The 26,090-nt window shown below is 54.3% G+C and overlaps 1 protein-coding gene across 1 annotated transcript; it reads left to right on the top strand.

Moving 5' to 3' along the window:
• Positions 1–427: 427 nt before the first annotated feature.
• ADA2 (adenosine deaminase 2) lies at positions 428–25,630 on the top strand. Its single transcript, XM_079937087.1, has 10 exons — positions 428–487; positions 2,933–3,253; positions 4,996–5,221; positions 6,343–6,553; positions 19,213–19,340; positions 20,676–20,766; positions 22,012–22,120; positions 24,160–24,317; positions 24,821–25,023; positions 25,223–25,630. The coding sequence occupies exons 2-10, from the start codon at positions 2,941–2,943 to the stop codon at positions 25,320–25,322; spliced, it is 1,539 nt and encodes a 512-aa protein (XP_079793213.1). The 5' UTR covers positions 428–487; positions 2,933–2,940; the 3' UTR covers positions 25,323–25,630.
• The last annotated feature ends 460 nt before the right edge of the window (positions 25,631–26,090 follow it).

Below are 26,090 nucleotides of genomic sequence, written 5' to 3'. Positions count from 1 at the left end.
CATCTACCTTTTATTATACCTGCCTACTTGTTTACCTGCTGTCCAGTGGGCTGGCCCACACTTCACCCTGCGCTTTGAGGAGGGGAACACATCCCAAAGTTCGTGAGCGGGTCTGAGTGCCTCACAGGGGTCCGTGTGGTCCAGAACTATGTTCCGGGTCATACAGGCACAGTGCACCGCGACTCACACCCCAGACAAATGAGCACAACCCACCTGCACACAGCTTGAGTCTGTGTGTGCGTTTGTGCGTTTCTGGGGGTTATACGCACACACACAGACACACATGTGCGTATAACCCCCAGAAACGCACAAGCACACACGTGGATGTTCACACACACGTAGAAACATGCACACGCGGGCGGCCCTCCCTCCCTGGGCTGCAGGGAAGTGAAACCCCTTGGGGAAGTGAAACAGTCGGGAGCCTGGGCTTCCAACGGGCCACTGGGGGGACAGAGTCCACGGTCACGGTTGCTGAAGCTGCCCCGAGGTAACTGGGGTCTCCTGGGTGGGGCCCGGGGACCAAGGCGTGTAGGTGGCTGGTGGCACTGCTGACTCACCTGGGCGGGGGCCCTGCCCGCGGGGTGAGTCCTGGGAGTGGGGTGGGGGCAGGGCAGCCTGGCTGCACCACCTGCTGCAGCCCAGGGACGTGACTCAGGCTCACGGATGCACCGATCCTTTCTTCTGAGCCTGCAAACAAGCTATTTTTGTAGAGCTTTTATGCACCTTCCTTTTTTGTTTTAGAAATTTATTTAGTTTTTATTTTATTTATTTTTGGCTGTGTTGGGTCTTCGTTGCTGCACACGGGCTTTTCTCTAGTTGCGGCAAGCAGGGGCTACTCTTTGTTGTGGTGCGCGGGCTTCTCATTGCGGTGGCTTCTCTTGTTGCGGAGCACGGGCTCTAGGCACACGGGCTTCAGTAGTTGTGGCGCACAGGCTCAGTAGTTGTGGCTCACGGGCTCTAGAGCGCAGGCTCAGTAGTTGTGGTGCACGGGCTTAGTTGCTCCGTGGCATGTGGGATCTTCAGGGACCAGGGCTAGAACCCATGTCCCCTGCGTTGGCAGGCGGACTCTTAACTCCTGTGCCACCAGGGAAGCCCCTACGCGCCTTCTTCTAAAAGGGAGGGAGGACATGAAGTGGCCGTGTGGACGGGATGACCCCTCCTCCTGCGCGGCTGGCTGCTCCTGACCTGCGCTGGACACACTTCGGTCTGGCTGGCGGGGAGGAGCCCCCAGGTGCTGGGCACACAGATGCTCTGGGGTCCTTGGAGAGGACCGAGTGGGAGGTTTGGGGGTGGTAGCCCTTGTTAAATGTCATGGGGAGAGGGGACAAGGGGCGGGGCCCTTGGTGGAGGATGTTAGGGGGGCTGGATGGCTCCGTGATGGGGATGGCACAAACCTCACTGTCCTTCTGCCTGGAGATTTCAGCTTTGGCAAACACTGTCAACCGAGGAGAGATTTTAGGACCTGATGAAGTGGCAGGGATTCTCCGAAAGCCCAGCTCTCGGATTTGGGGTCCAGCCCTGCCACGCTGCCGTCCCAGTGGATAACCATCTGGTTCCTTCTGAAAATCTCCCCCTGCGTTTCCCCCTGCGTCTCCCCTGCGGTCTGGTATAATCATTGAATAAATACCTAGAATAATTGAGAGCCATCCCTGGAAAGGACCTTGGACGATGTGTTCTCCATTTTTGTTGCATTGCTGTACCTCTATTTACTTAACATTTTTCTTTACATTAACTGCTTTAAGTTTTTTATTCCACCTGAACAGGGATGACGCGTGTATCACACTTTGAGAACCACTGATGTCATCCAATTCACCCTTTTTTGCAAGTGAGGAAACAGACCCACAGTCATGAAGTGATTTGCCCAGAGTTTCACCAAGACGTGCTAATTTGGGGCTGGGCCTGGGGTCTCCTCATTTACAGTTTTGATTCTTTCTGGTGGAAAGCGTCATACTCTCATGTGTGCAGAAACAATTCCTAAATGTGGTTGCAGTAGTCAGCCCAGGTCAGGGTTCCTCCGCAGACCCAACTGGGGCAGTTCCTTCCTTCTTCCCTCAAATCCCCACTCACTGGAGACCTGGGTCAGCTGCTCTCTGGAAGCTCCTGGAATCTTTGATGCTAATATTCTGAAATGTCAGGAACACATGTTGCTGTTGAGTGACTGTGCTGGGTGCCTGCTGGGTGTCTTGCCAACCCGGGGTGGGGGTGGGGGGGGCAGGTCTTCAGTTCTGGGACAACTTCTTATAGTATTTATTTCCTTTTTTTCTCCCATCTATTTTTTCTTTTTCCTTCTGAAATGTCTGTTATTTGGGTGTTGGATTTCCTGAACCAATATTCTTCTCTCCTATTTTTGTCCTACTTTCTGAAAGCTTCTCTTCAGTTCCATCTTTTATATTGCTCGTCAATGTTTTAAATTTCAGCATTCATGTTTTTAATTTCTGAAAGCTCATTTTGTTTATTTTTTACACTGCCCTGTTCCTGTTTTGGGGACACATAACTTTTCTCATCTCCGTAAAGATATTAACTATGGTTCTTCTGGGCCTTCTTTCGTTTCCTGTGCTAGTTCCTTCTCTGTGTTATTTTTTAAGTTCCTTTGTTATGCTGGAGCCTTTCTTCATAAGCCTCGTGATCCTCTGCTCTCCGGTTGTATTTAAAAGTGAAACACTAAAAATCGATTTCAGTGTTTTCCTGTGCATGTCAGCAGGGCTCGCGGGGGAGCTCTGGGAGGCCTCGTGATGAACTTTTATGTGGGGAACCCCCCCGTGTCTGTACCCAGAGGTCTCTTCTCTGGGATCTCAGAGAAGGAGAAGCGTCGTGCACATGCTGCCTCCTGGTCATCCGAGTGTAGGATGGGAGGAGGGCGGTCCAGCTTCAACACTAAACTCTTCAGCCTCCCCCCTTCCCAAGTCTCCAGCAGAGCGACTTCCTCTTCCAGGCGTCCCAATGTCCGTGTCAGGGCGGCCAGCCCTGCCCGCGCTGCTGCTGGCCGTGGCCATGTCTTCTTTCTGCTCGGCCGCATCCGGAGACGAAGCACGAAACCGGCTGTTGATGAGAGAGGAGATGATGCGTATTGGGGGGCAGCTGGTGCTGAAGCAGGAGGAGGAGCTGGCCAACCAGAGGCTCGGGGCCCTCAAGGAAGCTGAGATGCAGGAGGCCCTGAGGGCGGGGAGCATCCCGGCCAGCATGCACTTCTTCCAAGCCAAGAGCCTCATTGAGCAAAGTGCAGTGTTCCACATCCTGAAGAAGATGCCGAAAGGTAGGGGTCAGAGGGGACGGTTCTGGGGTCCTGGGGACATCAGAGGGACTAAATTGGAGCCGGTGGGTCTTGTTTTGAGTGGAGCCCAGACTCCACTGGGGCCCTGAGTCCTAGTCCTTGCTGGTGGACTCGGGCCGGGGGCTCCACGTGGCTGCCGTCCACCCTGAAACCAAAACCCTGGCTCCGAGGGGACTCGGCCTCAGACAGGCTCCGAGGGGACCGGGCATCCCTGGCGGGGCTGGAAGTTGTCCCCTGTAAGAACCCTATCCCTCCCTGCATACGTTCTTCTAGCCTTTCCGGGGGCTAAGTTACTGAAGAGGATGCGTCCTGGGTAAACAACACATTTCTAGTACTTCACTGCTACTGTCCACTGGAAAAAAATGCACAGCGTGAGAGCTGGGAGTTCAGTTTTATTTGGGGCAAGATGAGGACTATAGCCCGGGAGACAGCATTTCAGATAGCTCTGAGAAACTGCTCCAGAGAGGTAGGGGGAAGGTCAGTACCTACGTGATTTTGGTGAAGGGAGAGTACATGCAATGAAGCACATGTTGTTTTTGGGTTTTTTTGTTGGTTTTTTTTTTGCAGTACCTCTCACTGCTGTGGCCTCTCCCGTTGCGGAGCACAGGCTCCGGACGCGCAGGCTCAGCGGCCATGGCTCACGGGCCCAGCCGCTCCGCGGCATGTGGGATCTTCCCGGACCGGGGCAGGAACCCGTGTCCCCTGCATCGGCAGGCGGACTCCCAACCACTGCGCCACCAGGGAAGCCCGAAGCACATGTTTTTTGCAGGCGGTTTCTGCTAGTCACCAAGAGCAGACGTCACCAAGAAGGATCTTAGTGTTTTTGTAAATATGAAGAGTTAGTTTTTCCCAGAGCACAGAGGGCCTCATTTCTGATCTCCACCCTGAACTCCTTTCAGGGGGTTGAAGGTCAGCAGCTGCAGCGGCTCATGATTTAATCCTCGTAGAGGTAGATGGCGAGGGCCAATCTGCAGGTGACGCTACTGTATGGACGCATCGCCGTGAACAGTAGAACAATCATGGTCCTGAGCACGTAGCTTGCAGCTGCAAGCTTTCTATACTTTTTTTTTTAGTATCACAGAGATTAAAAAATGTGAAGACTGTGAGGTTGGTAAAGCAGCCTCCCTGTTTAGAGAGGGGACACGCCAGAGCTCGCACAGCGGGACACCCGCCAACGGGCCAGTGTCCAGGCCAGGTGCTCAGACGCAGCCGGCGGGCAGAGGGGGTGAACCCTGAGCCTCGAGTCGGTGCAAGGTCTGAAGGAGGCCAGAAGCCGCAGGGCTCGGCGGGAAGCAGGAGGTGGGCAGGCCGCATGTGGGGTGACGCGGAACAGGATGGGGGACTCAGGGACCCTGGGCCAACAGGCTGGCGTGGGCGGGCGGGGGCAGTCTTCCCACGCCCCTCATGCTGCGCTGGGCCCGGAGGACTCATCTGGGGGTCAGGCTCCCCGTGGGAGCTGGAAGCCAATAGATGGAGGCCAGCCTTCTGATTGCAAACCCGCCTGCGGCCTCCTGGATGAGACCCCCCAGGGCTCCTGCTGGTGGGGGACGCGGTCAAGGAGCCAGGAGGCCGGGCCACCCCGGGACGAGGCCGCCACAGACGGAAAGGGCCTCGTGTCCCCAGGAACGTGGCCCCGTAGAAAGCCGCGCCCCTCTCATCCGCCTCTGCTGGGCTCTCGGCCCCCCGCTGCCCTCACCTCACCCCACCCGCCCCTCTCCCTGCAGGGGCTGCCTTACACGTCCACGACTTCAGCATCGTCAGCGTGGACTGGCTGGTGAGAAACGTCACCTACAGGCCCCACTGCTATTTCTGCCTCACCCCGAGGGGGACCCCGCAGTTCAGATTTGCTCGCTCGACTCCCCCCACCCTGAACACAACAGAATGTCCCGCGTGGGTTTTGCTGGAGAAGTTTCGAAAGGGGCTGCCGAACGTCACCGAGTTTGACCACAGGTGGGTGGTGGTTCGGGAAGAACCCGTCTCGCATCTGCGCAGGTGGGCTTGGCGTGTGCACTGTCCCCGTGGGACAGACCCTTCTAGAAACAGCTGGCGTTAAAGAAGTCCGGAGGCTTTTTCTCTTAACTTTACGGGATCCTTTGCTTCACCAAGCATTCAACACCTTCCCCACCCGCAGCAAGTTCCTGGTACATTTAAAACCCGATTTGACCAGTGACACTGCTGCCGCGCCGAACAGGATTTGTCTGGACCCTCAGGAAGGCCGGAGACAAGGGGATTCCCAGCTCCTGGAGCCAAGAGGCCCAGGATGGATGAAACAGCCTGAACACAGGATGGCCAGCTTCCTAACAGACTTGTATACAAACATTATAATAACTATTCTAATCGTAGAACCATCTACAGAGGGCTTTCTTGAGGTATTTCCTTGATGAGTGAGAAAATGCAGCCCAGCCTGCATTTTAAGGAGGTTGCCCAAGGCCACACAGCTGGTAAACGGCTAATCAGGGAAGTAACCTGGGTCCTGTACCGCCAAGTCCACAACTATTTCCATTGGACCTCGGGCTTGAGCTTGCTGGGGCTGCCACAATGGAATACCACAGGCGGGGTGGCTTAAAGAATACCAGTGTACCTTCTCACAGTTCTGGAAGCTGGAAGTCCAAGATCAAGGTGTGGGCAGGTTTCTCCAAGGCCTCTCTCCTGGGCTGGCAGACGGCCGCCTTCTCACTGTGCGTGCCTCCCTGGGGTCTCGGACACCAACCAGCCCTACTGGGTCAGGGCTCCACCCTTACGACCTCATTTAACCTTAGTTACCTTCTGAAAGTCCTCATCGCACATTAGGAATTAGGGTTTCAGCATCTGAATTTTGGGGACACGATTCAGTGCATCGCACCCTCCAAGGACAGCTTGGTCTGAGATGTCCGTTCAGTGGGGTCAGCCTGGCTAAGAGGCCAAGGGGGACAGCAGAGCCTGGCTGGTGGGAGCATCCTGCCAGGTGTCTCCTGGGGAGCACTTGGAGGTCCCAGGGCAGGAGGCCTCCATCAGGGAGCCTGGGCAGGAGTCCTACAGGCCGGGGTTGACGGCCTGCCGCAAGCCCCTGCCTACCCTTTGTATCCTGACAGCCTGCTGAGGAATTTCACTCTGGTGACCGAGAACCCCCAGGCGACTTATGCAAACCAAGACGCGGTCTGGGCCAAGTTCGAGACCATCTTCTTCGCGATCGCGGGCCTCGTGAGCTACGCCCCGGTATTCCGAGACTACATCTCCCAGGGCCTGGAGGAGTTCTACCAGGACAATGTGCTGTACCTGGAGCTCAGAGCCATGCTGTACCCGGTGAGTCCATCTCTGCTCAGGCTGGACTCTCTGCTCTCACCCTGCAGGGCTTCACGGGCTCCCCACCCTGGTGCTGCATAGGACCGAGGGCCGGCTTCACCCCCAAGGGGCCTGGTGCCTTTCCGGGGGCCATGTGAGCAAGAAGCCCTGGGTGGGCCCTGCAAAACTGGACACGTGCCCCTCACTGCCCGTCACCTCCCTTCCCTCGTGATCCCCCTGGCCCAGCTCCCCCGAGACGCACGGGGCGTGCTGATGCCTGGGCACCTGCCCTGGACTCTGGGCAGTGCCTAGTGCCCAGACCATCCTTGACCGTCTCCTTTCCTATCCAAATGCGCTACTGTGAGTCCCATAGGATGATGCCCTTGGTGCAAGGCCCGCTGAGCCTTTCATCTGGTAAATGGGTGTAGTTGCAGGTAGAGTGAGGTCTGGTGAGTTCCTGGGGGCCCTCTCTGTGGAGCACGGGGACTTCTATGGGCAACAGAGACATTTGATTTGACTTTGAGGAAGAAAGGTCAAAGAGAAAAAAAAGGAAAAGATTGAGAAGAGTCCAGAAGTATCCCAAAGTGTCAAAATATTAACAAATCGCTCAGAGGACCTTGCATGTTGGCCAGAAGCAAAGGGTGATGGGGTCTCAGGTACCAGAGACGGACCGACCTCGGCTTTGCAGACCTGAGCTCGGGGAGGCAGCGGGGTGGCTGGGGCTCCAGGCTGGGGAGGCGTCCCACAAGGAGCCCGGGCGGGTCAAGTGCTGCGAGCGAGGACCTTTCTGGTGGGTATGGAAGAGGACTTTCCTGAGGACTTTTGCGGGGAGGTGGGGATTGGGGGTTGAGGGAGTAGCCGAGGTACTGGAAGGCTCTTCCAGTACCTTCAGGGGGCTCACAAGAGTGTGTGCATTGCGCTGTAGGGGAGCACACTCGCCCCCAAAAGTGTCACTTTGGCATGTGGATTATTTCGAGCTGAAACAATCAGGCCCAGAAGACTCAGGAAGAGCCTCTGACCTTCCCCCCAAGTGACTAAAAGACCTAAAGGGCCTGCTCTCAGCATAGAGCCGCACCAGAGTCTGCAGAGAATACGGCCGGGTGTGGTCGGGGGACCCCTCAGGGCCTGGACACCAGAGTCCACTCTGTCCCACTGTCCCTGCTGGCCCAGCAAACATGTGTTTACCAAACACTTGCTTTTTATCACCCTGTGAATTGCCTTCCTCGCCTTTGAAGTCCCAAACCCCTACCCCCAACATCCTCTTTTGTTTTGAGCTGAAGATGGTATTTAAGGTGAGGGCTTCAGCCATTTGGGTGAGCGGCTCAGTCTTCCTGGGTCTCTCCCACGTAGAGCTGTTATTAAACTTTTGCTAGATTTTCTCCTGTTAATCTGTCTCATGTCAGTTTAATTCTCAGACCAGCCAGAACCTCGAAGGGTAGATGGAAATGTCTCCCCCTACACCCCGACAGTTGGCCAGCTGGCCTAGGCAGCTGGATTCAACTTTACTGGCTGGACACCCCTGGCCCCAGGCTCCTGCATCTCCGAGATCCTGGCAGAAGGTGAGAATCCTTATCCTGTCAGTTTGCTGGATCTCCGCCTGCAGGGGCTTTTGGAAACAGGAGTGGAAAGAGTCCTTTTTCTCTTTTCTAAAATCAGATTAGCAGGAGAAAATATTTGTGGAGCTAGTTCTCGGGCCTTAGGGCCTCTGGGTCAGTGAATTTGGAAGAGAGCTCTGGGCTTGTGAATCCTTTTCCTCCCAGAGATGGTCGCTGTTTTTCTGTTTCTGTCTTTTGTATCACAAGGAGGAAAACCATTGGTCTGATTGGTTTTACTTTTTTCTTGTTCTCTGTCTTGAGAGTTTGGCCTCAGCACCAGTGAGAAAACTTGGCTGGTCCTGCCGTCTGGAAGGCGCAGGCACCAGGGCATTGGGTGGCCAGCCGGATGGACTGGGATTCCTAGCTGTCACCTCTGGTCGGAAGCACAGGCCACACCTGGGCTTGCAACCAGCGTCCTTGTCCAATGGTGCCAGCTTCCGGGGGTTTGTCACAAGAGGTCTCCGTCCCCAAGGGGCCTCTGTCATCTCAACCTTCACGCCGCCTTTGCTTCCTTAGACCATCCTTGGGGGCGAACTTTCTGGACCTTGTGAGGCTGTATCCTTTGCACTCTCCTGGGACACCTCTTTTGTTCATGGTTAAGCCACGGAAAGCCGTATGGTGTGAGTCGGTATTACGATCTTACTGTCAATGGCCAGAGGATGGATACTTTGAACTGGAAAAACTTCTAAATTGGTAAATTTTTTAGAGACCTCTCCTTGTAAACACCTGTTTTATTGGTACCAATGTTAAGACCAAAAGGTTACCTTAACTCAAATGAACAAAATGGTTTGGGAAGCCGTATGGAATTCAGTGTCCTAGCTTCGCCTCATGGGTCTTACAGTTGCTAATAAAAACGGTCCATTAATTAACAAGGGAGTGAGAAGAAGGGTGAAGTCGGGACTCTTTCCAACAAGGTAGACATTTGTAAAGGGTTATTAAGGGGAGAGTCACAGGACTGGTCCCAGCAGTGTGGGAATCTATAGATGGTTATTAAGAAATGGGATGAAGGGCTTCCCTGGTGGCGCAGTGGTTGAGAGTCCGCCTGCCAATGCAGGGGACACGGGTTTGTGCCCCGGTCCGGGAGAATCCCACATGCCGCGGAGCGGCTGGGCCCGTGAGCCATGGCCGCTGGGCCTGCGCGTCCGGAGCCTGTGCTCCACAAAAAAAACCCAAATGGGATGAATACAATGGACATTGATGGGATTAAAACAAAGGTTTTGATAACAGCACTACCTAAGGCTGGGTGGGCCAAAGGGACCCCCCGCCAGCACCCCCCAACATGAAAGGGCCCCAAACAAGTCCTCTCTCTTTCCCCCAGTTTGGAGAAGTTTAAAGGCCAGGATGCAAAGCTGACACCTAATAAGCCGACCTGCAATCCTGAGGGCAACAGTCAGGCTGATTAACCACGTTAAAGATTGACAGGAGGGCCTGGGTCCCTGGGGTGGACTCCGCACTGGGGACCCAAGGCCTTTGACAAAGGAGGGTGGAGGGAACTTCCCCTGACCCCTCGAAGCGGGAGCCCCAGGAGCTGTGGCACCAAAACTGCTCGTGGAGCCGAGTTGTGGTGTGAGGGTGGACGAGGTTTATGAAGCTTGGAACGTTTGAGGAGTGTTTGATGGGAAGAGATGTGATGTCCAGCTGAGAGCGCTTCCCCGACAGTATCCAAACTGGTCTGTCCATTCATCCAAGTTATTGAGTGTGCCAAGGCCTTGCCACACTCAGTAATTTGAACTGACTTCAAGGGTGGCACTATTTTGGTTTTCTTACCATATTCCATGGTCTTTATTGGCTCAGAAATTTTACTGTTTGTACACCCAGAAGCAAAAGGGCTCCAGAGGACTGACACACATTGACCAAAGTCATAAGAGACAGATGTATACACAAGAAAGTCAGAATGCAGTTTTCAGAGAAAATTATCCATCAGACCAGTCACGTATGCTTTCCCATCAGTAAATCCTCTTGAAGACAAATTTTTTTAATTGAAATATAATTGATTTACAATGTTGTGCCAGTCTCTGCTGTACAGCAAAGTGACTCTGTTTTACACATATATACATTCTTTTTTTTTTTTTTTGAGTATAACTGCTTTGCAATGTTGTGTTAGTTTCTGCCGCACAGTGAAGTACATTACATTAGCCATACACATACACGCATCCCCTCCCTCTTGGACCTCCCCACTACCCCCCCACCTGACTAGGCCATCACAGAGCACCAAGCTGAGCTCCCCGTGCTAAGCAAGTTCCCTGTAGCTATCTATTTTACACATGGTAGTGTACTTACGTACATTCTTTTTTTAATACTCTTTTCCATTATGGTTTATCCCAGGAGACTGGATATAGTTCCCTGTGCTATACAGTAGGACCTTGTTGTCTATCCATTCTAAGTGTAATAGTTTGCATCTCCCAGCGCAACCCCAAACTTCCCGTCCATCCCTCTGCCCCACCCCACCATGGCAAGCACAAGTCTGTTCTCTACGTCTGTGAGTCTGTTTCTGTTCTGTAGATAAATTCATTTGTCATATTTTAGATTCCACATATAAGTGATATCATATGGTATTTGTCTTTCTCTTTCTGACTTACTTCACTTAGTGTGATCATCTCTAGTTGCATCCATGTTGCTGCAAATGGCATTATTTCGTTCTTTTTATGACTCATATTCCACTGTATATATGCACCACATCTTCATCCATTCATCTGTTGATGGACATTTAGGTTGTTTCCATGTTTTGGCTATTGTGAATAGTGCTGCTATGACCGTAGGGGTGCATGCATCTTTTTGAATTATAGTTTTGTCCGGGTATATGCCCAGGAGTGGGATTGCTGGATCATATGGTAGCTCTATTTTTAGTTTTCTGAGGAACCTCCATACTGTTCTCCATAGTGGCTGCACCAACATACATTTCCAGCAACAGTGGAGGAGGTCCCCTTTTCTCCACACCCTCTGCAGCATTTGTTATTTGTAGACTTTTTAATATTACCATTCTGACTGGTGTGAGGTGGTACCTCACGGTAGTTTTGATTTGCATTTCTCTAATAATTAGTGACGTTGAGCATCTCTTCATGTGCCTACTGGCCATCTGTATGTCTTCTTTGGAGAAATGTCTATGAAAATCTTCTGCCCATTTTTCGATTGGGTTGTTTGTTTTTTTGTTGTTGAACTGTATGAGCTGTTGGTATACTTCGGAGATTAAGCCTTTGTCAGTTGCGTCATTTGCAAATATTTTCTCCTGTTCCGTAGGTTGTCTTTTTGGTTTTTTTATGGTTTCCTTGGCTGTGCAAAAGCTTATTAAGTTTGATTAGGTCCCATTTGTTTATTTTTGTTTTTATTTCTATTGCCTTGGGGTGAAGGCAAATCTTAACTTCTCCTGAAGCCAAACTATCTGATATTTTTGCATTCGGAGGCTAATTTTTAAATCCTGGGTGGGATCCCTAAACTGACTCTATTGCCCTAGTTTGACTCGAAGGGTTCGGGGACCCTGTCGTGGAGGCTGCGCCAGCCCTGAGAACCCGTCCTTCCCGTCCTGAGTCAGTGCCCCCTTTCCCCCACTTCCAGGTCTCTACTCTCCTGTGTATCCTGGATGACCCCCTTTTCCTGGGATATGTTCACACCTCCTTGAGGTCGGCCCAGGTGAGGGTGTGCATCTCCACCGGGATCTGGTGATTGTTTGCCGGTTTCACTCTGAGCACAGACCTGCAGACCTATTTCTGATTCTTGGGAAGTGGGAGTGGGCCTGACCTCGGCCCCCAGGAGAGTCTTCGTCAGCCTTGTGAGTAGTCAATAAGTCCTGGGTACAAACGATCCTTTCAAAAGAAAAGAGAGGGTCCAGTCCCCCTTCTACTAAGAAAAGAATTTCGGAAAGAGATGAGCTGGCCCTGGACGAGCCCGTGTAGGGCGGAGGACAGTGCATCTCCCAGAGCCATTAGTCCCCTGTTTGGCCTGAAATCCCTTCCTTCGCCCAGCCTGGGCCCCGCCCCTAAGCCCATCCTCCTCCGGAGTCTGGTTTAAGCCCTGCCTCCACCACACACCCCCACCTTCCTGGGACTGGCTTCCTCTCCTGGAATCCCCGTGTGTATGTCAGCCCCGGTTTCCCAGCGAGGGAAATGACTGTGAGTCATTTCAGACCCGGCAGAGTCCTCCAGAGGCTCCAGGGGTGATAATCACGCTTAGGGGGGGTAGGTGTGCATGGGACTGAGTTGGAGGTGCTCTTTGGACCCTGACCTCCCAGGGTCCCAGACCTTGGGTCTCGGGTTGGACTAGGGAGCTGCCGAGTTAGCTAGCCAAACGCCCGCCCCCCGCTCCCCTTGGTTCCCATGCAGATGGTCTGACCCAGGCCGCACTTCAAGACCTTCTGAAAGCACTTTATCTGCATGGTCTCCTCTGAGCCTCACCACCTGCACTTTGCAGATGTGGAAACAGGCTCAGAAGGGTGCAAGAGCCTGACCCAGGCCATGTGGGCAGTGAGTAGGGATGGGCCAGGGGCCGGGGTGCTGGGCTTTGAGAAACCCTGTGGGGCTACACGCATCTCAAAAGGAGCTCCCCGAGGGGCTTCCGGCCTGGGGGTGTCGCTTCCTGTGGGCACATCCTGGCAGCTTTCGCAGAGTGGGGAGTGGGAGGGAGGCCTGCCCTTGGGGAGGGGACTTGGGCTCCGTAGGGGGAAGGGGAGAGGAGGGAGAGAGGTGCCGAGCGAGGGTCTGAGCCCCTGGGGAGGTATTTGGGGAAGCTGCAAGGAATTGGGCCTTGCTTCCAACCCCCCGCCCCCCTCCCCACGCCCCTTGGGGACACGTGGCTCTGGGGTCTGCCCTGGGGACCTGCCCAGCCAGCCTCTCTCCCCACCTCCTCCGGCACCCAGCCAGGGCTCCCTGAAGGTGGAGGGCGGCTGGGATGTGGGCTGGGGCGAAGACTGAGGGGGATGGGATTTGCTGTTTGCTCTGGTCTGACCCTGGAACAAAGGGCCCTTGCAGTCCGGAGTCTTTGCCTAACGCCCCCTTAGCCAGAGTAGGGGAGCCATCAACACATTAACAACTAAAAACGTCTGCCCTGGAATTCTTTTCTGAGCCCCCTGCCTCCCCCTCCTTGCCTGTGGGGCTAATTCAGGGCCTGGGATGCTGTTGATGGACTATGCCACTGCCCAGCCTCCTATTGTGTCACTAATGCTCCATCACAAAGGCCACTCACCCGTAGCAACAGTTGCTAGGCGGGTCTGAGCTCCTGGGCCCCATCCCCGCCCCCTCGGCCGGAATCGGAGACTCAGACTGGGTCGGGCCAGCCTTCCGAGAGGAGCTCCCAGGGGATTATGCACAGGAGCTAGCCCAGCTGGCATTTACCCGTGGGCGGTCTCGGGGTTGGGGGGGACACGTCGGGGGCGAGGGAGCTCAGGATGGTCGTTCGCGGATGGCTTCCTGGATGCTGTCACTTGTGTAACCAGCGGTCCCACTGCTCCCCCTACCCACTCCCAGGGTTTTGTCCTGGGTTCTTAGCAGAATCCTTCATTAGAAACTCCACCTGGCTTTTTGCTCTAGTGACCCGTGTTTCACGTCATTGGTGTTGCTCTGCGGAATCCCGATGGCCGCGCTTCCCTACCACGTTGCGCTGTGATCGCGCTCTAAACAAGGCTGTGAAATCGACGAACACGGTAGATCTCCAGCCTAGGGGTACATTATTACATGAGAATCACCTGGGCGAGTTTAAAAAACCAGGTTCTACCCCCAGAATTTAACTAATCCGGGGTGGGATCCAGGCATTTTCTCCTCACTAGGTGGTTGGAGACTTTGAGACAGCGCCCCTCCACCGCGATGCCGCCGACCCCCCAGCCCCCCGCTCCAGCCAGGGAGCCTCAAAATTCTCATCTGTAAAATAAGACCTACCTAACAGTGCAGTTTTTAGGATTAAATGAGATTGATGGAAAGCTCTCGGCATATGCCTGGCACGTAGCAGAAGCTCAGTTCACGCTTTTTAAGTGAATCCGGCTCTAGAAGTGGAAGCTGGTTGCATTCGGAACTAGAGCTTCTGAGTCCTAGTTTCTGGTCTGACACAAGCTAATTGTGTGACCTTAAGCAACGCTGCCCCCACATTTCCTTTCTGTTCCTTCAGCTTCAAATTCTGTAATTCCATAATATCATAGACAACGGGAATTTGTAACCTTGTACTAGTTTAGGAAAGTAGTATGTAGTTTGAATAACTTCCCCACAAATGTACACCGCCTCAAGTAAACTGCAGGATTTGAGATAATCTAAATTGAGTCCAGTGTGTTTTTAATCCAAGGGGGCTTATTATAGAGACATAGCCGCTTCTGTACCCCTGAGCCTTAGATGAACGACAGACCCCTTCTTGTACTTACAGGTTGTCACATTCTTAGATGGTAACTCATCTTCCTACAGGACAACTGCAGATTTGAGTTGTTTTTCTGCATCTGGCCATAGGTTGCTGATAACAACACGGTATTACTAGTTATCATTTCTTTTTTAAAAATTTTATTAGGGTAGAGTGGCTTTACAACGTTGTGTTACTTTCTGCTGTATAATGGAGTGAATCAGCTATAGGTATACACATATCCCCTCCCCCTTGGACCTCCCTCCCGCGCCCCATCCCACCCATCTAGGTCCCCACAGAGCACCGAGCTGAGCTCTCTGTGCTATTCAGCAGGTTCCCACTAGCTATCTTTTTGACAGGTGGTGGTGTATTTATGTCAAACCTAATCTCCCAGTTCATCCCACACCCCTTCCCCCGCTTTGTTCACATGTCCATTCTCTACGTCTCCGTTTCTATTCCCGTCCTGCAGATAGGCTCATCTGTACCATTTTTCTAGATTCCACATATATGTGTTAATATACGATATTAGTTTTTCTCCTTCTGACTTAACTTCGCTCTGTATGACAGACTCTAGGTCCATCCATGTCTCTACAAATGACCCAATCTTGTTCCTTTTCATGGCTGAGTAATATTCCATTGTATATTTGTACCACATCTTCTTTATCCATTCATCTGTCAATGGCCATTTAGGTTGCTTCCATGTCCTGGCTATTGTAAATAGAGCTGCAGTGAACACTGGTGTGCATGTATCTTTTCGAATTGTGGTTTTCTCAGGGTATATGCCCAGTTGTGGGAGTGTTGTGTTATTATGGAGAACAATATGGAGGTTCTTTTAAAAACTAAAAATAGGGACTTCCCTGGGGGTGCAGTGGTTAAGAATCCGCCTGCCTGTGCAGGGGACACAGGTTCGAGCCCTGGTCTGGGAAGATCCCATATGCTGTGGAGCAGCTAAGCCTGTGAGCCACAACTACTGAGCCCGAGTGCCACAACTACTGAAGCCTACGCACCTAGAGACTGTGCTCTGCAACAAGAGAAGCCACTGCAATGAGAAGCCCACACACCGCAACTAAGAGTAGCCTCCGCTCACTGCAACTAGAGAAAGCCCGCACACGGCAACGAAGACCCAACACAGCCAAAAAGAAATAAGTAAATTTATTTTTAAAACCCCCTAAAAATAGAACTGCCATATGACCTAGTTATCATTTCTGAGTGCTTTACAAATATTAACTGATTTGATCCTTGCCACAAGCCTCTGAGGTGTGATTGGTTTGGAATATATTGTAGCTCACTGGAGCCAGAAGGCGGACCACAACCTCAAACCAGCTGAGAACTTTCCTCTGAGGCTTGGCTTCAGAGCCTGTTCTAACTGCACCAGTGCGGCTGCGAGGGGCTGCAGGTCTCACCCTGGAAAGGGTCTCCACTCCTGCAAGTGGGGGGCCCTTGCGCTTTCAGATTCCCATCTTGGTGCTCCCATCAAGGCTGCAGTTTCTTGGGCAGAGGCTGGAGGCCAGAGGGGCATGAGCTCGGGGCCTGGGCAGCCCCAGGGGAGACTTACTGGGGTGCCAGAAGACCAGGAAATGCTCTGGATGCGGCTTCAGTGTCTGCCCTTGTGGCTCTCCGTGCCACGGGAACTAGCAGTGGGACCGCTGACAGAATCCATGAGTGCGAACCACCCTGAGCGCATCAGGCCTCCGTGGCACCTTTTGTGTAGCCATGCAGACTCGATTAACCTGCCAGGGTTCTTCCTTTAGGCAGAATATCATGTGTTGATCTATATATTTAAGTTTCTTTCTTTTGTCTCCTATGCCCCCCCAACATCCATCTATCCACCCATCCCCTAAAACGTGCTGCGTGGGGCTTACTTTTTTTTTTTTGGCCGCAGTGTGCAGCAGGCAGGATTAGTTCCCCAACCAGGGATGGAGCCCACGTCCCCTGCAGTGGAAGCGCGGCGTCCTAACCACTGGACCGCGAGGAAAGACATGGCACTTTTTTTTTAAATTGAACTATAGTTGGTTTACAATGTTGTGTTAGTTTCAGATGTACAGCAAAGTGATTCAGTCACACACATATATATGTATCTGTTCTTTTTCAGATTCTTTTCCATTATAGGTTATTACAGGGTATTGAGTATAGCTCCCTGCGCTGCACAGTAAGCCCTGTCTTAGTATTTTTAAAGCTGCAAGTAGGGATTTCCCTGGTGGTCCAGTCGCACTTCCACTACAGGGGGTGCAATTTCAATCCTGGGTTGGGGAACTAAAAAAAAAAAGAAAGAAAAAGGTGCAAGTAGACAGCACTCTTCTTAGGTTAAAGCTCGTTTCTGGAGCTCCTCCTCTGGTCCTAGGAGAGCAGGTGGGAAGGTCAAGCGACAGGGACCCCGTTCTCAGGGATCTCCGACCCAGCTGGGGTGTCTGGACAGGTGACTTGTAATGACGGAGCAGTCAAGGCACGGGGCAGAATTCCGTCCTTCCCTTCTGCAAATCAGGTGGGTAATGCCAAGATGACGTCAGCTAATAATTTTGGGTTGAGTTAATACAATGGTTCTCAAACTTTTACTCACAAAATCTTTGAGGATCCTAAAGGGCTTTTGTTTATGTGGATTATATCTACTATATCCTGTATAATATAACCAGTATTAGAAACTAAAACTGAGAAATTTTCAAAGCACAAGCCTACACAATTACACCATCTATTTTGTGTCAGAGCAGTATTGCCATATGTGATGCAGCTTCTGGAAAATTCTGTACACTCAGAGAATTAGAATGAAAAAGAAAACATCTCAACATTTTTATGAAGACAGTTTTGAATTTGTAGACTTTGCAAAAGTCTAGGGGACCCTCAGCGGCTCCCTGACTATCCTTTGAGAACTGCTGGAGTACAGCATCAAAGATTTGAAGATTCTAACAGAATGCCTTGATCAGTAACAGGAAAAGCATTCTTTTAAAAAATCCTTTGGGGACTTCCCTGGTGGTGCAGTGGTTAAGAATCCACCTGCCAATGCAGGGTACATGGGTTCGAGCCCTGGTCCGGGAAGATCCCACATGCCATGGAGCAACTAAGCCCCTGCACCACAACCACTGAGCCTGCCCTCTAGAGGCTGCACCAGTGCAGCTGCGAGGGGCTGCAGGTCTAGTAGCTGCGAACCACAGCTACTGAGCCTGCGTGCCACAACTACTGAAGCCCATGCACCTAGAGCCCGTGCTCCGCAACAAGAGAAGCCACCGCAATGAGAAGCCCACGCACCACAACGAAGAGTAGCCCTCGCTCGCCACAACTAGAGAAAGCTCGCGCGCAGCAACGAAGACCCAACGCAGCCAAAAATAGCCCCACAAAACTTTGTAAGTAGGAAAGGAAGAAAGTAAGTTTCCTTTACCTTCTTACGTTCTGTTCTTGGGATGTGCAAATTAAACTGACAAAAGCAGGGCTTCCCTGGTGGTGCAGTGGTTAAGAATCCGCCTGCCAATGCAGAGGACACGGGTTCGAGCCCTGGTCCGGGAAGATCACACATACCGCGGAGCAACTAAGCCTGTGCACCACAGCTACCGAGCCTGCGCTCTAGAGCCCGTGAGCCACAACTACTGGGCCCGTGTGCCACAACTACTGAAGCCCGCGTGCCTAGAGCCCGTGCTCCACAACAAGAGAAGCCACCGCAATGAGAAGCCCGCACACCACAACGAAGAGTAGCCCCGCTCGCTGCAACTAAAGAAAGCTGGTGCGCAGCAACGAAGACCCAACACAGCCAAAAATAAATAAATAAATTTATTTAAAAAATAAAAAATAAAAAAAACTGACAAAAGCCACATTAACAGGAGAAAAGGCATAGAAATTTTATTTGATGTCAACGTTTAATTTTTACGTGCATGAGACCTTCATAGAACAGAAGTGAAGACCCAAAGAAGTGGGTAGACCAGGTTCTTATATGCTACAGTATGTTAACAAATGGTGAGAAATTGTGGAAAAGCAATAAGACAAAGGAAAAGAGGTTTGGGCTTCCAGGTGCAGTAAATTGTGGGGAGGTAAGTGTATGGGGAACTAATAGAAGACGGGTTATTTTAGTCAGGTTCGTCTGTTCAGATCCAGCTCGGAGCCCAGTTTCTGTCTGCAGTGATAAGGGCTGTTCTCCCGGAATGGGAGCTGGAAGGGGGCGCCTTCACGGACAGAAATGTATGTCCTGCTCTGAGGCAGAAAGGAGGGCACAGAGCTCTGTCTGCTTCTGTGCTTCTTAATTGCCTTTAGCTCAGAATAATCCTTATGTAAAAGTGGGATCTTTGGGGGCAGCACATCTGATACCCCCCAGGACCCCCAGAGATGGACAAGCAAAAAGCCTGCTCTTCCCCACTGCATGTTTTCTTCTGTCTCACCTGCTGTGCACCCCTGGTCTTCCCACTCTGCCCCTGACCATTTCGCTCTTGGTGTCCCTAGTGGAGAGTGGGGAGATGAAGTGGGTCCTTGGAACACCCTTTCTGGCTTGTGTCCTGTCGTCAGCTGGCCTGTTCCTCATTCACTGCACAAACGCTTACTGAGCACCGACCATGTGCCAGGCACTGTTCTAGGTGCCAGGACCCAGCCTCGAACAAGAGGCAGACATCCCAGCCTCGTGGCACCAAAGAGCATTATCCCATTCGGGGCTGGGACTTCTGATCAACCTCAGAGGCCGTCACAGGCACTGAACAAGGAAATCACAGAGTCCAACCTAGTTTTGGAGACTGTTGGCAGCTGGGACTGGAGATCTGCTCTGCTCACCTCTGACATCTGGTCGGGACCATGCTTCCCTCGCAGGTGTATGAACTGAACGGGACGGTCTACAGCCCAGAGTGGTCGGTGAGGTTGTACGAAGAAGTGGCTCGTAATTTTGCAAAAGAGCATCCTGGGTTTATCGGAATCAAACTCATTTATTCGGATCACAGGTGAGAGCGAGCACGGCTGAAGCTGAAGGACTAGGAGGAGACGGGGGGCGGGGCGGGGGGTGGGGCGGGGGGGAGGGGCTGGGAGGCTGGGGCCAGAGACCCCGGGGGACTCCACGTGCCGTAGCGGGAGTGCAGAATCCACTCTGAAATCCTGACCAGGCTGGAATGAAGAACTGTGGCAACTTTCCAGATCATTGCAGGCTGTGACCCACACCGGCCTGGGTCATCAGTTACGGGTTTAGTGTTTTTGCCTGAATGTTTTTTGCTTCAATCTGCGGCCGGGTTCTGCCTCACGGCAGCCACGTCTGTGTGGAGGCCTCTGGGAGCTGCAAAGAAACCCTCACCCTTGCCCCAAGTAAGAGGAGGAGGCCTCCGCGGAACTCGGATTTTACCGAGGAAGGGTCTCCCTTTTGTCGGAAAGCAGCCGGTCTGGACAGTCGGCGCCGTGTCCAGCCGGAGGGTTTGGGGAGGGCAGACCCCGCCTGCTCAGCCCCCCGCCGGGGGAGGCGGAAGGGCAGTCAGGCCTCCCTGGAGCCCCCTCCCCTCCCGGTGAGACTTGGGGCCGCCGGCGCTGGTGGGCCAGGGTGGAGCTGGCGGTGGTGGGTGGCGGAGGCTCCTGGGGGCCGGTGTCAGGAGCGCGGCCGCACGGCGTCCCCTTGGCGCTGGGGACGGAGGCAGCTGCTCCCGGTGCAGAGGAGGGACGGGCAGGTGTGGGGCTCACAGAGCCGGGGATGGAACAAGTGGGCCGATGCCTTGGCCCCATCGTGGACTTGCGCCTTTTCTCTTTGTGCTTCCGTGGTGTCGCTCCCGCCTTTTCCCTGCCCTGGGCTGGAAGGGAGAGACGTGCAGGGGAGAAGAGACACTTCGGTCGTGTGGTTTCTGCAGTGCCCGGGCCTTGCAGACGGAACCAGGGCCCAGGCCCAGCTGCCCTGGCAGGGACTGGGTGGCCTGTGGTGTTTCACAGGTGCCCAGGGAGCAGTGGGCTGGGCACCTCCAGGACCATCCTCTCAGGGATGCGGGGCAAGTTTCGGGCATGGCCGCTTTGCTTCAGTCAAATGCAGACCAATAAAACTGCACTATTTGTTTTGACCCCGTGGGTCCCCGTCCCCACTGGCTTTCCAGAGCCTACGCTCTCTGGGCCCCGCCGGAGTCCTTGAAAGGATGGATTTGGGCAGAATTTCTCCGTGATGGGGCACAACAGCCTGGACGGGGCGGGGTCGTGTGGGCAGGGCTGCTGGGTGCCCTGGACGAGGCCAGACTGGTCATGAGGGGCGCTCACTACACCCACTGGCCCCGAGGAGCCTGCGCCCGTGCTTCTCTCCATCTCTCCCACAGGTCCAAAGATGCGTCCACCATCACGAAATCCATCCAGACAGCCATGGAGCTTCGAGCCAAGTTCCCCGGGATGGTGGCGGGGTTTGACCTGGTAATGGGCCCAGCCCAAAGCCCTCCGGGAAGAGCTGGGTGGCCGGCACCACTGAGACCCTCCCTCGGGGCCTGGGGTGGGGGAAGGGAGAGCAGAAAAGTTCAGAAAAAGGCTAGAAAGGGAAGCTCCAGAACAAGGAAGGGCCAGGATGAGGGGCTGCCCCCCACTCCCCGGCCTCTGCCCTGCTCTGGCCTCAGTGCCCACGACACATCGCTCTTCAAGCTGCAGCCCAGGGCTGGGGTGTCTGGAAGGAGACATGGGCCTGGGCCTGAGCGTACCGTCCAGGATCCAAAAGCGGCCCCGCCCCCTTCACCCCAGCTGTTTCCGAAGCCCCCCACCCCCCGCCCCACATAACAGCCAGGCCACACTTCAGGTGACAACTCCGTAACCTCACTCAGAAGCTGCATTAATCTAACTGGCCAAAGGCACCCCGGCCCCTCTTGCAGAACGTGCACGTTTCACTCGAGACTGCGCTGAAGCCCTTACGTTCAGACCCGCCAGGGCCCCGGGAGCGGATCTCAAGGAATTGTTTTCTTTGGACCAGGGTGTCCTCCTGGGGTCCTCGGGGGCTGCTCAAGGGATCCGGCCTCTCCAACCCCTTTTCCCCTCTGTCTGCGGTGCCTCCCGACCGGTCCCTACAGGACTCAGGTGCACCAGTCCTCGAGGGAAGCCGGGCTGGTGTTGTTCAAAGGGTCGGCTGGGGTCTGCACTCCGTCCTGCTGCGCTGAGCGCCCAGCTTGTGTTATCACGAGGGTGTCAGCGCCCCTCCCCGCCTTCTCTCCCAAGGCTCTCTCACTCCCGGCCCTGGGGGTGGGGCCCCCTTTGAAGAGCCAGACTTTGGTGCAATTGCGGTCGGGTTAGTTACGGCTGAGGGACTCTGCTGGCAGCTGCCAGGCCCGGGAGCCCAGGGGTCGAAGGCCAGAATCCTCCCGACCCTGGTCTAGGGCTCAGGCTCTCCCGCCCTCTCTGTCTCTGTCTCTGTGCTCTCTGAGTCTCTCTCTCCCCCAACAAGGAGCTCGGGCTGGAGCGCAGGGCTGGGAAGGCCGTGTGCAGGACACCACGCAAAGGCTGGGAGGGTCGAGGTACAGCCTCTGAATAAGGGGGGAGTTCTTTCGGGGCAACGCGCTCTCTTTTTCTTTCCCAGTCCTGCTACTGGTCCCTCTCAAAAGGCTGTGTGCCTGAGGCAGTGCTGGCAGGCACAGGGCTGCAGGGCGCACCAGCAAGGCCCCCCACTCTGTCCTGCAGGTGGGGCGAGAGGACACGGGCCACTCCCTGTATGACTACAAGGAGGTTTTGATGATTCCAGCCTCGCGGGGCATTAAGCTGCCTTACTTCTTCCACGCCGGAGAGACAGGTGAGCCTATGACCCCGTCGGGGACAGAGGGGGTGATGGGCAGGGGCCCTGGCCATCTCCGAGGGCACGGACGGGACACCGGGAAGTGGACCGACAGCCCCAAGGCGTCTCGCGGCACCTGTCCCTTTCACGTACATTATCACATCTGTCCTGACAGCAACACCCGGAGAAGGAGGGACAGTGATACTGGGGCAGCTGCCCTTCACATACGTTATTCACTGCTCTCAGCCGGTCCTGCCAGGAGGGCGCTTTTGCCCCCATTTACAGGTGAGGAGCCCAGGGCTCCAGCCAAGCACAGTCACTGGTCCACGTAAGGAGCTGGGAACCTTTCTGATGATCTCCTTTTTATAAGGCATGAACTGTGCTCACTGGTCATCGCTCAGCCTCCAGACATTCCAGACCTTAAATAAAACACGTCGACCCTCAGCAGAAGCAGCACCAGGTCACAGCTGCGACATCAGATCCCAGGGAAGATCTGGGGGACTTAGACCTGCTGCATCCCGACTGGCACCCCTCAGAGCACCTTGGGCTCCTGCCACCCAAGAAGCCCTAGGAGCCAAGGGCAGAGCCGTGGGAGCTGGGATTTCACAGCCGGGCTTAAACCCTTGTGTCTCATCATCTCTCAGAGGAAGGCTCCTGTGCACTGATCTCTCAGTTATGTATTATTTAGGCTGCCCCGGGTCGTAGATGTGGCACGCGAGCTCTTAGTTGCGACACGCGAGCTCTTAGTTGCGACACGCGGACTCTTAGTTTTGCCGTGCGGCACGCGGGATCTAGCTCCCTGACCAGGGATCGTGGAGTCTTAACCGCTGGACCACTAGGGAAGTCCCGCCAGGGAAATCCCACGTTAATCTCTTTTTCCTGACATTATTTTCAAGTCCATTTAGGTCCAAGCTGTTCTAGGAGATTTAAAGAATTGTTTGTGGGGGTGGGGAAGTGGAGATGGTGTGTGTGTGGGGGGTGCTAGCCTTGAAGACCACGTGGTTTGGTTGGGAAAATCATACTCACCTCTGTGAAATCATCTCAATTCCAAGACGCATGGTCCTAGGAGAGGATTTTGCCAGGACTTGGGTATTTAATACCTTTAGTTAAAAAGAAAAAAATCTTTGAAAAGAAGTAGTAGTTAGGAAACTAGTGAAAATCTACCTGAAGCACATGCCCTCACCAGCAGTGGGAACACGTGGGTTTCATTCCCAGCAGAAAAGTGGAGTTTTCACCTTTCCCATGTGAATCAGTCAGGATGCTTTTCCAGGCATGGGGCCCTCACACCTGGGTCTCACGATTAGGTCTTGTGTGATCTCCCGCAATAAGCAACCTCTGCTTTCTTTCCGGGTCCGGGATTTCACCCCACTTGGCCACAGATATGAAGTCACAACCAGGCGTGACCAGAGAGGAGCTGTTTCCTCCAGGGCGCCTCCTTGTACTGGGGGGAAGCTGCAGGAGTCCTCACCCGCACCCTCCCTCCCCAGGCTGGCAGAGTCCGAACTGCCATTCTCACCTCCAGCGAGGCCCTGCCAGCGGGAAGCCGCCTCGGGGTGGCTGGTTCCTGCCGGCTGCTGCCATCCTGCCACGGGTTGTCCCGAGAGCTCTGTTACAGACAGAAATTAAAGTTCGTACAAATCATTAGAGTGACCGAGTCTGCAGCACATTGCTGTAGAGGATCCTACACATAAAATTCCCAGAAAACAGCTCTGGAAACAAACATAAAATGGAAAGAAAGAATATGGACGGTGGGTCAGGTAGACCAAGGCTTGAAACCCAGTGTTGCTGCTTCCTGCCTGAGGACCTTGCTTGAGTTTATAAAGCCTGTGTGGGTTTCAACTTCCTCAACTGTTACATACGCACATACACACGTACGTACCTATAGGCAGGCCGTACCTCTCTTCAGCACTGTCATAAGGAGAACGTGTGCGCGTGTGCGCTTTTGTGTTAATGGTCATTTCTCTTCCTTTTCCTGCTTGGGGAGTCTGGGCCTTTCACCTGCAGATTGTCTGTGGGTCCCATCCATCCTACTGAAGACCCACCCCCTTTATTCCTAGACTGGCAGGGTACCCCTGCAGACAGGAACGTTCTGGATGCCCTGATACTGAACGCGACCAGGATTGGCCATGGGTTTGCTTTGAGCAAACACCCGGCCGTCTGGGCTGAGGCTTGGAAGAAGGACATCCCCGTCGAAGTCTGTCCCATCTCCAACCAGGTACGCAGGCTCCCTGGGGCCAGTGGAGGGCACTCTCCTCCCCCAGCCACGGCCAACCTTTCCCCTGCATAATCTCTCCGTTAACTCCCTTGGTTTCTCTTCCCTCCACTCTCTCACTCCCGGTCGTGAAGTTATGTAGGAATGGACTTTGCCTAAACCATTCATAGTAATGAGGGTCCCCAGTGGGGCGGGATTGCGGGTGAAGCTATGGACGAAGCTAAAGGGGCCCGGGACGGACACGCAGGGGGTAGCGTGGGGTCCCACTGCCGGGCAGCTGCCTGGGGCTTTGTGCTTAGGGCAGCTGCTGCGAGCAGGACCAAGAGAGACCAGGTGTTTGTGGAGAAGACGAGGACTCGCGGGAGGACCGGCTCTTCCCGCGTCAGGACCGCCCAGAGCCCCGATGCTCGGGACAGTGACGGGGACGGCAAGGCCCGGTTATACTCGCGGCCTCACCTTCCTCCTGACAGCTCTGCATGGATGCATGGTTGTCTCTGACTGGGCAGGTTCTGAAGCTGGTGTCTGACCTAAGAAACCACCCTGCAGCTGTGCTGATGGCCACCGGGTACCCCATGGTCATCAGCTCTGACGACCCCGCTACGTTTGGCGCCAAAGGCTTGTCCTATGATTTCTACGAGGCCTTCATGGGCATCGGGGGGATGACAGCCGATCTGAGGACCCTCAAACAGCTGGCCGTGAACTCCATCAGGTGAGCGTACCTGTTCTCCTCGGTCACCGCCTGTGTTGACCGCTCCGAGGTTTGGGCTGAGGCCCGGAGGTTTCCGTGCTCTTCTCCGCATCGTCTCCTATCCTGTGACTGCTCTCGGGCTGGGGACATGGTGCCCTGCCAGCATCCGAGGTCCCCTCCCGCCCCTCCCTAGGCTGACCCGGGCGCCCCGCCCCCGCAGGTACAGCGCCCTGTCGGAGCCGGAGAAGCAGTTTGCCATGGCAACCTGGGAGGAGAGGTGGCAGAAGTTTGTGGCCCAGCTGGCAAGGGGCCCCAAGTGAGGAGGTGGCCGTCTGTCACCCGCTGCCTCTGCTTCCCTCCGCCCCGGCCTCGCCTTCTCTCCGCCGGTCTGGAACCCAGGGAAGTCACCTCCGTCTCTTTACCAGAACCGACGTGCGAAGGCCACCCTCAGCCTCCGCCTTGCCCGAACTCTCAGAGCCCTCATCAGTGGACCCCACACACCTCGTGGAATGTCCTCCCTCGGCCTCGGTGACACAACCCCTCCGGGTTCCTGCTTCCCTCTGGCCGCAGCTCCCGGGGGGGCCCCGTCCCCGAGCTCCTCTCGGCTGGTCTCGGGTGGGCGTCCCTCAGCTCAGCCCTGCACTTTGGTCTCCGCTGCTTCCCTCCCCTTTTCTCTCTTCATTCCACACTCTTCTCCTGGGTGGTCTCGTCCACTCCTTCCCTTTAGAAACCACGTGCTTGATGATGATTCCCAAACCTGTGGGTGATTCCCAATCAGTACACTCGCTGGCCCACAGGAGCCTCGGAGACCAGCTCCGAGCAACGCTTCCCTCCCAGGCGCCTCAGTGACTGGCATGTCCGTCCACGCGGCGCAGAGGTCGTCAGAGGAGTTCTTGCTGCCCCTGTTCACCCACCCTCCCCACACCGCTGCTGCCTGCCCTGCAGCCGCTGTATGAGCTCTGGCCTGACTCGCAACAGTCCCTAGCTGCTCTCTCTCTTCTCTTTGCCCTTTCCAGCTCGTTCTCCGGCAGCAATGACTGTTTAAAGTTAAATTAGGGGCTTCCCTGGTGGCGCAGTGGCTAAGAATC

Source organism: Stenella coeruleoalba (genome assembly GCF_951394435.1).
Source record: "Stenella coeruleoalba genome assembly, chromosome: 11".
NCBI lineage: Eukaryota > Metazoa > Chordata > Mammalia > Artiodactyla > Delphinidae > Stenella > Stenella coeruleoalba.
Note: the sequence above shows the minus strand (reverse complement) of the source record. Positions and strands in the feature narration are given on the sequence as shown.